General features: G+C 38.1%; 1 protein-coding gene across 1 annotated transcript; it reads right to left on the bottom strand.

Moving 5' to 3' along the window:
- Window positions 1–6620: 6620 nt before the first annotated feature.
- otpa (orthopedia homeobox a) lies at window positions 6621–11137 on the bottom strand. The gene is made up of 3 exons (XM_036530151.1): window positions 11101–11137; window positions 10218–10612; window positions 6621–7142 (listed from the first exon to the last, which is right to left on the bottom strand). The coding sequence occupies exons 1-3, from the start codon at window positions 11135–11137 to the stop codon at window positions 6621–6623; spliced, it is 954 nt and encodes a 317-aa protein (XP_036386044.1).
- Between the last annotated feature and the right edge of the window lie 1928 nt (window positions 11138–13065).

Raw genomic sequence — 13065 nt, 5'->3', positions numbered from 1 at the left:
ACACAAATATATACAAAAACATTTTATTTTCATGTTTGCATTTTTGGTGGCTGTTGTTAAATTATTATTATTGTTATTATTATATTATTACTTTTGTCGCTGTTGTTATTAATATTGTTGTTATTATTATTAAAAATTCAAAAGCATTGTGTTATGGACTACCCAATCTGACCAGGCAATCCGATCCAACCTTCATATTCTCATAGGCATCAGAGCATCAGAACTTTCACTTGCTGGTCTTCACATTGAAAAGCTTGTTCAGATTGCACAAAGGATACAGGTACCAGTTAAAGCACTTTCACACATATCATCAGAATCTGAATAGGCCTCTGCCTGCTTTCTGAATGCAAATGCTGGAGCTATAGTGAAGCCTGTGAAAATCAAAGGTATTCAATCCTAGCCTTCAGAAGAGGTTGGCACAAATATCTTCTGTGCAGGAAGCAATTTTGCATCAAAAAAGATAAGTGATTGCTATGGTAACGTGAATAATTTTTGCAGAATTCACCGATTAACACATTATACATGGACACTTGTTATTGTACCCTGATGTAGGTTATAATCCTGATATTCAGCTCTGTCTGAGCAAGGATAAAATAGAACTCAATCTCATTGGCTCAAATACAAGTAAAAGAGTTCGCATCAATTACAACCCCTCTGTTTTTGCGGTTTGCTGGTCAAAAACAAGCAAGCTACAGTAGAAACAATATGATTTTTAGCCACACATATTAAGGTTGAATAACTTCAAAGTTCAGAGAAAGGGTCATTAATATACCCACACCTACAGTAACTCTCCTCAAGCCAGCAAGAGTAAGTGTTACTACTGACCCTTCTTTCCTATTGCATGAGGCATTTGCATACCTGGCCTCCTCCCCTCTCTCTACCTCCTGTTCCTCTCCTCCTCCCTGTCCCAGGCTGTGTCCCAGGGGCCTTCTGCCAGGCCTCAGTGACCCTCTCACCAGTTTGATTCTGAGTTCCACTATCCTTATCCTACACCCAAGAAAATGACTGTCCTAGTGAATTGTATGTCGTTTTGCATCTACGTGATACAAGGCAGGAGATACTTTATGTTGCAAAATATAGATTTGGAATAACACAGGTTGAAGAGATCTAAGTGACCTAGACCTGGATACAACTTCTTCCTAAAACTACTGAAAATATCCCTATACACATATAGTTTACAAAAAGTGAAGTAACAAGAAGTCAGAAGACATGGTATGCACTGAGTTTTACTTTCCCCAGGCAAGAACAGCAATTCCAGGAGAACCTAATGCAAAATTATTGCCACTGATTTACTTCCAGAATATTTTGTGATAGATTACCAGTAAAGCATCACCATGTTACACAGCAGTACAGTATTCGACTGATCTGATACAGCCCTCTGGTGGGAACTACAATGGAAAATTCTATGTTTCATTAGGAAGTGAATACAGCACCACACCAATGAATCACCCTCCTGGATGTGTGAGGAATCCAAGAGCCCCTCTGTATGGCTACATAAGCTTTAAGGCTACAATGGACACCTACAATGTTCTACCTGGGATTGGATCCAGCAACCCTCTGATGTAAGTCCAGCTTCCTAACTGCTGTACCACATGGGATTGAAGATGCTTTATGATCATCCCATCCATGGCACAATACAACTTTGAACACATTTAGTTTGATCTGAACGCAAACTTTTTCTCTGTTACCAGTCTGTGTCTCTCTCTAGTCCATCATACAATTTTTTAGTCAACCTGTGTTAGTATAGCTACGTATAGATGTTGCATGCATGAAGAACCTGTTTATAGTGCTATACGTAGGGATAACCTGGAATATGTGGTCATTAATATGCAAAACGGAAAGAGTTAGAATTATACAGGACTGCCTTATAACAAGGAAGTCCAAACCCTCCTTTCGTGAATAATATCAGCAGTGCCCTAATTACCTCATCATCTTTAATTAATGGCTCCGTTTGAGAGTGCTACAAGATGTTAAAGGTATTGAAGGACAATTTAGAAAGGAAACTGCGTTGAATACGATTGTCTTCAAAAATTAGTTGGACTCACTTTTACATGATCACTATTGTATTAGCATAGCTGAGTTTGCATGTTTACAACAAATTGCGATCACTCTATTTTCATGGACAATGCATACGTGTGATTTTTTTTTACAAAGAGACACTCTCCACACAGTGAAGTCACTTTAATTATTCTTTGCTACTGCATAAATACTTCGCCAACCATAAAGTTTCAGGAAGCTAACAGGTTGAATCAGGCTCCTAACTGTTACCGTCTATGACAGCACACGCATCTGTTTTTCACTTGATGTGATTTTATCTGTCATTCTTGCCTCCTGCCGTGCTAAGAACGCTTCGCAAGAATCAGTGTCAGCTGGAGTGAAATAAGCAATCTAAATATAGTGCTCGGCAGTGTTCTGCTAGTTCGATGATGACCGATGACAATAGTCGTGTAGTGTAGAGCCAAAATTACTGTTGCAAGGTTATGGAGTGTAGCCCACAACAACCAGATGAAAAACTTGAATGAGGGTCACACAAAAGAGCCAAATATGTGGGCACAGACATCAAGTAATTAATAAAACATAATCTAAAACAATCTGAGGAGTGATGGCCCCTCAGAATCTGTAGCATTAACTGAAAACATTATTGTGAGGGAATAAAAGAGTGTTTCAATTAATTGGCAAGTTCAGCTGTGTTCTTTGCAGAAATTACTTTCAGATAGATTCAGGAGGAATTAAAATGTAAAACTGCCTTTAGGTTGCTGAGTTCCTTCAGCAAAAGAATAATATCAGAAGCTTATCAGAAATATGATTCAACACTTCGATGTTGATGTTGTAGCAAAATATTGCTTTCTGGTAGTGTGCTCTGTAACCAGGCTTGTGCTGTTCTCTGGTGTTGTGTTTGAATAGAAGACAGAAGAACTGTATTTATAAGGGATGGCGGTGTCTCTTTGATGTTCCAATGTCTGAGAGTACACCGTCTCTCACAGCTGATAGATATGAACAAGGTTCTCCTTTTTGAAATGAGACTGAATTCACATACTGGACATGATCACAACCTTGACTGATTTCAAGGTCACCATTCACTGTTTCAGAGTGCTAAAAACACTGTTTCCAATTCCAAACAGAATCCAATTAAGCCATTTAATGACAATGAGATGGAGGAAGAAGTCCAGCTGTTTTACTTCATACACTTGATACAATGGGTCTTGATGACTTAAACCTTTAATTGATCTTTGAAATTGGTGGGTTGGGTGGGACACAGCTTTGATTCTGAGGTCATCAGCACAGTTTCCTGGGTCTAATGTTCCAAATGGTCTTGCCCTTGCTCTTCTTCATCTCTCAAATCTCAGCCTTCTCTGCGTGAACCCCTGACAGGCTTTACTGTGCTGCTGGAATCTCCAGGGATAAAACAAAATGTGTTTGTTTCTCAATTGTTCCAGACTTTTGTTCTTATCTGTCTAGCTTCTTTCAATTTCTCCAATACTTTCACCATATATTTCTTCACAGGCTGGTCACTTCTTACTCTGTGCCTCTATGGCGGAAATACTGCCTTTAAGATCTGTGATCTATGCTGTGTCCCTCCTCATAGTGTTGTTTACATCACTGTCCTGTGAGCTCATCAACAGGACAAAACACGTTCTGTAGCAGCACTTTCTCTGCCAGGATTTGATATTATGACTATGACCTTTGGATTTTAAAACAGGAAATTCAATCTAAAGCATGGCTTTTTTGCAACAGGGATACCTAACACAAGTCATGATTTAAGGTGACCATAAGCTTTTTTTGTGAATTGAATAGTTCTTATTAGATTGGCAAATATCCATAGCGAAGGAGACTTGGATGCTATCCATTTATGCAGCTGTTTTTATCAGGTAATCCAGGTTAACACCTCAAAGACACAACAGCAGTGCCCCACCTGGAAGTTCAACTTTAAATTTTCTGATTACAAGTCCTGCACTTTAAACACTTGGCCACAGTGCTGCATAATAATAATCATAACAATAATATAGGCTAATAAAAAGAGTCGTGGTGAAAATTGTTATGAAATTACATAACGGCATTATGGGCATTCTATTCATATTCAACCCACTCCTCAACCACAGCGGGCACAACTGAGTGAACCACGGTAAACCAATCCAGTCTGACGTCGCAAGCGGTGTAGCCTACATACATGACACGGTATTACGAGCGTAGCTATGTTAGGGTATTTGGCGTGAAACAGCGACCGTGAAGTATCCGTAGCATAATATAGGCCTACATTAAAAATACATTAACGGAGCACTCTTTTGGCCTATGTATTCGGGGGGTCATACATGCCCTTCTCAAGGAATGCGAGAAAGCCCACCGTAGTACAGATTTGAGAGAAATTTACTGGTAAAACTACAGGCGGCGAAACAGGCTTTTTCGTACATGGACTTGCAGGCCTAATAACAAGAGCAAGTCTGCAAAGGCGTAACATTTCGATGGTAACCTCTCGATGTCGCGTTGGTAAATAGGGTCTGGTGTTATGACATGTTTCACAGTTCATTCGAACAACACAGTTAATCATTTTGGAGGGCGTTCCATGGCCTTTGGTTACGTTAGCGTTAAAGGAGAAATCGTGCGTGTAAAAAATACTTCTTACAAATTCTTCTTACAAATTAGCATGCCCTTGTGAATACAGGTGACGATGTAGACTAGCATAATCTGACCAGGCTTGATTTATTAGTATTGCTTCTTATTATTGGCTCATAACAAAAAATATATTGATATAGGTCTAAAATTAGGTTGTCATTATTATTGTCATAATTATCGCAATCACTCATATTTTATGTCCACCGTTATCTTCACTATCACCAAAAGTTTCTAGTTCCCCCAACACAAATATACAAATGAATAATACAATATGTATTTCCTAGATGTATTATGTTGATTTTGTGGACCAAACCGATGCTGTAAACTATAAAATAGCCTATGCCCGGCATGAATTACTTCATATGTTTTCTTATGTTGATAATTTACAAAATAATTAATTTGCTCTGTTGAAAATTATAAATACTCTATTCGTCTGTCAGGGAGCTTTACTGGTTTGAGTGCCTTCTCTGTTGATAACCAATACAACAATAACAAAACATGTCATTGTCGTGTATTCGACATGGCGGCTAATACAGCGTTTAATGACATCACGCGTGTAACTTCTGCGTGAGAAATGTTAATGCGGCTGTGGATTTGGCTGCGACTGCACTTCCTCAGAGTAGACATCAAAGGCAGCTGTACATATCGCACCATGAGGAACAACATTTTTAAAGCGATTTCCAGTTCAATTCCTTTTGTCACTAGTTCTGGTTTTTATTTGTTTAGTGATGATCTGTGGCTCCCTGATTTGGTCATTCATTTTAAAATCAATTTACTGACCTGACCCATCTCAGAAAATAGTTTATTGTCGAATCAACCTTTAATATAAATGTAGCCTAATTATTTATATTTACTAGAGCCTTGAATTGTTCCCTACAACAAACAAAATGAATCGGCAATGAATCAACTATTAATAACAATGACAACAAACATTCAATCTGAAGTCGTTGATACTGCTTTTGGAAACGTAAATATTCCTAACAGTAAAGACAAAAAGCAATTCGTAATATGACATATTGAAAATGATTTTATTTATCCATTTACATTAAATTGATATAAACCTGTCCAGGAAAGAAAATTAAATGCTCAGTAGAAGATCAAACATTTAAGAAATCCAGTTTCAATAATAAGCACAGACAATAAGTTAGAACATATCACAAATTGACCAGAAGGTAACAAGAATGCTTTATCTACACAAAACATCCTATATAACAGGTTATTTAAAGTTTATTTTCTCGTCTTATAAATAGTATTTCCCCGGTGTTTTAACTTGGCCAGCACATGCAGACAAAGCTTATTTTTTTAAAGTTTATGGATTCTTATAAGTTTATTGTTTTTCTTTTTTCGTTCTCTCCTAACGTGTGCCACGTTTTCAAGTCGCGTTTCTCTCCCGCTATACAAACTTCAAGGGTTTGAAATACACACGTGCACTGCGCATGCGTCGAGCCCGTTGGTGCATGCAGTGCAGGTGGCATTTAACAATCGTTTTCCCAACTTACTGTATTTTGACTGAACTGAATAATTATCATAAACTATAATAAATTTTAACAAAATTCTGCAGAAATCTGTAGTTTCCTAATTACAACCACGGGTTACAAAACCCCAAAGAGACTATGACTGACAAACAAGCGAACAAACAAATAATAAATAGGCCGACATTTCGCATGGTGATGCTCTGTTCCCACTGTGGTTCAGCCACAGAAAACAAAATGAAACAATGTATTCTAACGAGGCTAAAATGTTCGCCTGTTACCTCTTTAGTGGGCAAATGTGACCTGATTATTGGTTTAATTGCCTAAACACACAGCCAGTCTCTGTTTTCCGCTTTTGAAAAAAGACTTTCACACCCTGAGACTCCCTGGTGTTTTGCTGGAATGATAGGGTTAACACGAATAAATGAATACACAAATAAATAAGCAAATAAATTAGCAAATAGCAAATAAATAAATAAATAAATAAATAAAGCAGAGAGAAAACGAGACATATACGGGCTTTTTCACTCGTTACCATTAGGTGAAACTCATGGAGACTGTGTGCTCCAGCGCTTTGCGGCGCAGTGAGGCGATGCTGGTCCCTCTCCAGACGTCACTGTCCGGAGAACTACAGAGCTGGGGTGAGCCGGTCACGTTAGTTGGACCGGAGAGGGATGCGGGCACCATACCAGGAAAAGTGGGCTGGTAGAGGTGTGACTGGAGCCCGGAGCCGTTAGAGGACATGTTGGAAAGGCTCATCGAGTTGGGAGGTGGCCCAGCTCCAAGGCTGCACTGGGACAGCGACTGGGCCATAGCCTGCTGCCGGCCTAAAGCGGGCGGCAGTTGCAGCTGCGAAACGCCGGGCATCCCTGCCGCGGCCCAGCGGGTATCGTTGGCATGAAAAGAGCAGAGACTGTCGCCCATGGCGGCTGCGGCTGCGGCGGCGGAGGGGAACTGTGGCAGGCCGTGATGAGTAGGCAGGAGCGTACCCGGGGCTCGGAAGACGTTAGTGGTCTTCTTGCGCTTCTTCCATTTGGCACGTCGGTTCTGAAACCAGACCTGCGTGGGAAAACGGAGGGATGTGACTTGAGCGAAAAAAAAATTAAGATTCTTTGTTTTTTCCTCTTATTGAAGGGTTTTCGTCATTTACTATTCCTAAGTGCCGCAATTAAATTGATTCCACTAGCAGAGTTACATGAAACAACAACGAAAAAGTAGTTCTAACCACCCGGTGTTCCATAAGCATAGTACCACAGCAGTGTAACAGGTTGAAGAGGAAGAGAGGCCGAACAACTACCCTACATCACCTGGGTAGAATTTATAAAATATGTGAGACTAATATTATTCTTACCATACACACTAAGGATAAGCCTAGCATTAACCAGTTAGAAAGTCTAGTTATGGGTAATGTTGATTTTTTGTTAAATATTTAAATAAAGAGCCATGATTGCCGTTTATTATCTAAGAATATTTAAAAATCGTCGGTGTTTTAAGCTTTTAAGGTGTTTTTAAGACAAACGTTTTTATAGGAAATGGCATGTTTACAAACATAGTAAATAAACCCTTTATTCATGTTATTATTATTATTATTATTATAACTCAATCGACCACTTGGTGTTTATCTCAGATGTGGTGAAACTTTAACTTTACTTTTATTCTTATAATTATTGCGGGTACAAATTTTTCTATCAAGTAATGTATACTAGAACTGAGAGTTTTTCATGTAATCGCAGAACATATGGGTTTTTTATTAAAACAATTATTAAATGAAGATTATACCTGCAAAAATAACATAAATCTGATTTTTTTATTATTTTTTAAACAATTTTGAAGTGAAAGGCATATAAAATTATACCTATCAAAATAAAAATAATCTAACGGTAAAACATTTTGCCTGTGTGAGCGCGCGTATCGACGCCTGAGTCCCGGATTGTAAATGATACGAAGTGTTTATGCCTCGGGGTCCTTGAGGTTTATAAAGATCTCGTTGGAACGTGGCCGATGATTAATGTGAAGATTTGGTGGAGAACCTAGGGCGCCGTATTAAAACTCAAATCTCAGTTTCATTCCGAGCAGCCAGCCGTGAAATCCCGACCAAATTCATTACACTTGAAAGGAAAGAAAATGCAATTTCTCATTCCATTAAAAAGGTAGAATATACTCGCAACGTGTTCCATATTAAGACGTGGAAGTTGACAGACCATTTCAAAAGGAAAAGCCACACCGTCCGTTCAGTCGAAAAAAGTAATTGTATTTGCCGGAATAAAATATTAGTAATTAAAGATAACTGTGTACCCTTTATTTAGTTAATTTCGTTTTTATGTAAATAAAATATTGAAATTTAATTAATCTACTCTAGACGCTAATGATTATGCTTATTATATTGCATATGATCACTTCATTTGCATGATTTTCACATCGCTGGTTAATAAGCCATTCCTGTTATAAATAATTTTGAAACTGGTTGATAATGATGGGCTTCGTTTTATTACACTATCTTGAGAAAGCTATACATACATAATGAAGTTGAATACATCACACGAAAATAAAAGTCTTCTTGGAATAGGTAGGTAATGCTTATTGTCTTCCAAAAAAATTAGCCGATATGCACTCATTTAGAAACCCTTAAAACGCAACACTTCACTAATCAGATATATGAACCATCATGTTTTAAATAGAGATGAGACCGACTACGTGGACTAATGGATAAGTTGCTGATAATTACGTTGTAAAATGAGTTTAATCAAGTCACGAATATATTGCTGGAATCTTTTTTCTTTCTTTTTTAATGAGAATAAGCTAATCGGTCAGAAATAAGATCAATTAATCTGATGACACATTTTCATAAAACTGATCTCCGTAGTGTGGAAAATTATACGGCGTTTTTCGGCCTACGTTTCTCATATGTATTGTGTACGCCTATTTGCGTATGTTGTAGTTTGAACGCCAGTTTGTTTCATTATACGGCTCTTGGTGTTATTTAATAAATACCTCCGTAATTAAAACCCTTTGAAGTAGGCTATAAATGATAAGAAAAGATTGTATAAATATACACAAAGTCAAGCACATTTAAAGGCCCATTTCTTTTGTGAGTGTGAGCCATTAACTAACCATTTACTTCATATATTCCAAGTGCAAAGCAATTTCTCACAAAATAAAATTTGTAGGCAAGTGAAAACTTTGACAATGGCATTAAGGAAAAATAATTACCGCTGTGGGCGGTCGTCTTTGTATTTGGTATTGTGAGTATGTTGACATAGGCTATTTACAGGATTTGTGTGTGTGCTCTACAGTTATATACAAATTTAAATTTCAAGCGTTGCCTTCTCCGTCCATTATCAAATTTGTACTACTATAATTCATATTATAATTGCGTTTTTGAAGCTGGTAAAATAATTAGGCCTATGTTTATTTTGCTTTATTTTACGCTTTACATTTATTTTACTTTAATTTATATGAAACGCTGAACTCGCGGCTGTGGCAACATTCAGCACCACGGACAGCACGCACCGTTGTTTTCATTACTATTTTCCAATGTCGGTACTCTCCCGTGAACCTCGTAAACTAAGTCTGCAGACCATCAAGGAAGACTTTTAGACTAGGTTCTGTGAATAAATAATTCCGCAACATTTAAATGCGATTGAAGTGCATTGTATGGCGTTTATATAAAACAGTTAAATGCGTGATTGAAATAAAATGTTTGGCCTACATTTTCCGAAAGGACTGTCTAAATCCTGTGAATGTAACGCATTGATGAAAACTTTTTCGATTCATCTGAATAATAGATAAATCTACTCGATGTTTCCGATAGATTCCGTTCTACGAGTTCCCCTTTTTGTTAGATAGGTTGTTGGATTTTGAAGTAATTGTTGATGTTGCGCGTCAGTACACATGGCGTCACCCAAGTTATTTTCTACCATACGTTATTTCTCTGTTGTACATTCCCTTCATGCTATTGTCATTTAATATAGTTTTTAAATTTTTTATCATGTGCTAACGTGGCTTTAATCCTGATCCACCACTATACACATTTGATTGTTGTGCCACATATCTTTTCTTTTTTCACATTTTGGTATACATGTTCCAATGCGTCACGGTTCAAAATCGCAACCGATATTTCTTGCACTGTCTTACCTGCACACGTGATTCTGTTAGACCGATCCTCAGAGCCAGTTCTTCCCTCATGAAGATATCTGGGTAATGGGTTTTAGCAAAGCTTCTCTCCAATTCGTTTAACTGGGCCGGAGTAAAACGGGTCCGGTGCCGCTTCTGTTTCTGGCTTTGTTGCCCACTCGACTGGTTGGGATTCTGCTGCTGTTGTTTTTCCTGGTCTTTCGTGTTGACCTGCACGCCAGGAGCATTGGATCCAGCATTGTTGATATCGTCTCCTGGTAGAAGAGTGGCCCCTTCAACAGCGTCGGAACCCGGGGCTAGATCGCCAGAATGCCCTGGGTCCGATCCGCCGGCTCCCAGTCTACACTTCAATGCCTCCCTGTGCCCTAGTAGCTCCGCCGCGGCATCCTTCATCCCTGTAAGATAATGTCATAGGAGGTAAATCGGTTTTGTGAAGTTAAACATTTTGTTGTAACATTAACTGTACATATCCTGTGTCAAAAAAGAAAACCGTTAAAGCTTCTCGAACAATTTATCATCGATAAATTACAACCACATATTTCACAGTAAAAGCATGAAATCACTTCACGAACATTCACTTAGTCACACTGTAAATTAATCTGAAAAATATAACTCGTTCGAAACAATTTCTTGATACATGCACGCCTAATATCTTCTTTAAACATACTTAATTCCATTTGATCACATCAATATATTTGAAAACGGCTAAATTAAATTACGATGTAATATAATAATAATTGCTATTCGGAAGAATTAGTTCACTTAGATCATATTAAGATAAAATATGAAACAAATTGTCAATTCTATGCTTGATTTTGTTAGATTAGAAGTTCCTCCAGCTTACAGTAGAGTTGAAGACCGGAGTTTGGTGATGATAACTCACCGAGGCGAGCATCCAGGAGGTCGGCGTGCGATAGCATTGCGCACCGCTCCAGGACGAAATGCTTTCCAAAAAAATTTCTACGACTTTAAACTATTTAAAAAATATATATAGCCTAAATGAAAGAAAATTCGGTTTGTGGTTAAAAAGGAGGTCCCTTGCATTATAATGTCCTTTAGAGGGATGGGGAGGCGCTTAATACTTGAATGAACCCATGAGCTTCTGCAAATAGGAGCCAATCAGAATTGAAGCCTGAAAATGTCACAGCCGCGAGCCTCCACGGCTAGCCACTCACATTCACAATCACGCTACATCCACCAGTCTATTTCTCCTCATTTTCAAATCTGATTTATTAGCTTTCAGCCCCAAATTATACCCTTTTAAATGACCCGATCTAATTTCTATAATGACAACAAACCACACTTAATAAACGCAGTATTCCTGAGATGTTCAAATGCTACATGGTTTAAAGTTGTTCTTAAGTGGGGCCCTGTTTGAAGCGCGGACCTGATTTGCTCCATTTATTAAGCCATGTCAGTATAAACATGCCACGATTATCATAGTGCTGGGTTAGAATAGTCGCTGAATGTTGTTTTGTCTAAAATAAAAATGACACCCCGAAACAACATACTCGAGTGCCAATATCGAGCAGCGCAAATATTAAGCCTGCATTGTGTGTTTACATTTGACATAGCCACGAAAAACTTAAATTTACTGTTGTTCACAGTCATATAACTCGAGCGTGCCTAACTGTTTTTATAACTGCGTTTCCAAAGTCACCCATCATAATTACCACACGTATATTTTTTAGTTTTCACGCGAATATTTCAACTCCTCCGCCAAACCATTTTTTAAAGTACTGCCTTCCAGAAAAGAAGTGAACCATCTCTAATGTTCTGATTTCTCGGAGCCAGCCAACAACAAAGTTTAGATTAGTAATATATTTCTAACCAGAGTAATTTTCAAGATCATTAGGCATTTATGTAATTAGTGCCAAATCTATAAGCTTTTATTACGATTATTGGAGTAAAATCAGTATAAATTTGTACTGATTTATTACTGTTTAGACTTGACTGTCAAGCGAGTAGGGACTTATTGTAAATGATATCTGAGGAAATTAAGTGTACAATTCTGTGGAAAGTGCACTGTGGGTCCACTGTATGTGATATTCTTCTTTTTGAAGGAAGGGGGTAGCCTCTGATGACATGTGTTGTAAAGAACCTAGCCACAATAAATAAATAAACAGACTCTAAGCAGTTACTGACCTATTGCTTTAACGGTATTGATTTTTCATCCAAATTGACTCAATTAGGTTTATTTGTTTCGCTAAAAACAAAGTAGGCATAAATAGATTACTAACATACTTTTCAGTAAATAAACCACCAAAATACTAATTAGCGAGGACTGTCGCCATAGAGAGTCACACTTAGGTTTGAAAAATCTGTGAAGGAAGAATAATAATTAAAAAAAAAAGATTTTGGCAGATGTCACCGTGTGAAGGCTTATGAAAGCGCTTTGTGTTTAGGAGTGAATACCGTCTTTGGAAGGACACAAAGGATGCGCTCGGGCGAGAACTTTCGCCGTTTTGGTCCTTTCTTTCTGTGTCCTGGGTTAAGTTGTTTCAGTTCATCTTTTTTTATTTCGGCAATCTGGTAACATGCATGACCGGGACCACTTGCATCACGATGCGCGGCTATACGATTACCATTAGCGCGGCGGAGTAACTTATGGCAGAGTAAAAATAACGAAGAGAGGATGCGGGAGGATTCGATTTTGAATAATAGGTCGTCCGCGGTGTTTTAAATTCGGATACGCTGAAGATGAACGCGAACGTGGACGATGTCGAGGAGCATACAGTGACAACAAAATGCAAGACTTCAGGATCTTTATATTATTGGATACATACAATTAGGTTCTCGTGGTTTGGACAGACGTAAGGTGCACCACATAAAGCATTTTTATTTGATT

Source organism: Megalops cyprinoides, chromosome 5, assembly GCF_013368585.1.
Source record: "Megalops cyprinoides isolate fMegCyp1 chromosome 5, fMegCyp1.pri, whole genome shotgun sequence".
NCBI classification, from domain to species: domain Eukaryota; kingdom Metazoa; phylum Chordata; class Actinopteri; order Elopiformes; family Megalopidae; genus Megalops; species Megalops cyprinoides.
The sequence above is the reverse complement of the archived record's forward strand: the minus strand, read 5'-3'. Positions and strand labels throughout refer to the sequence as shown.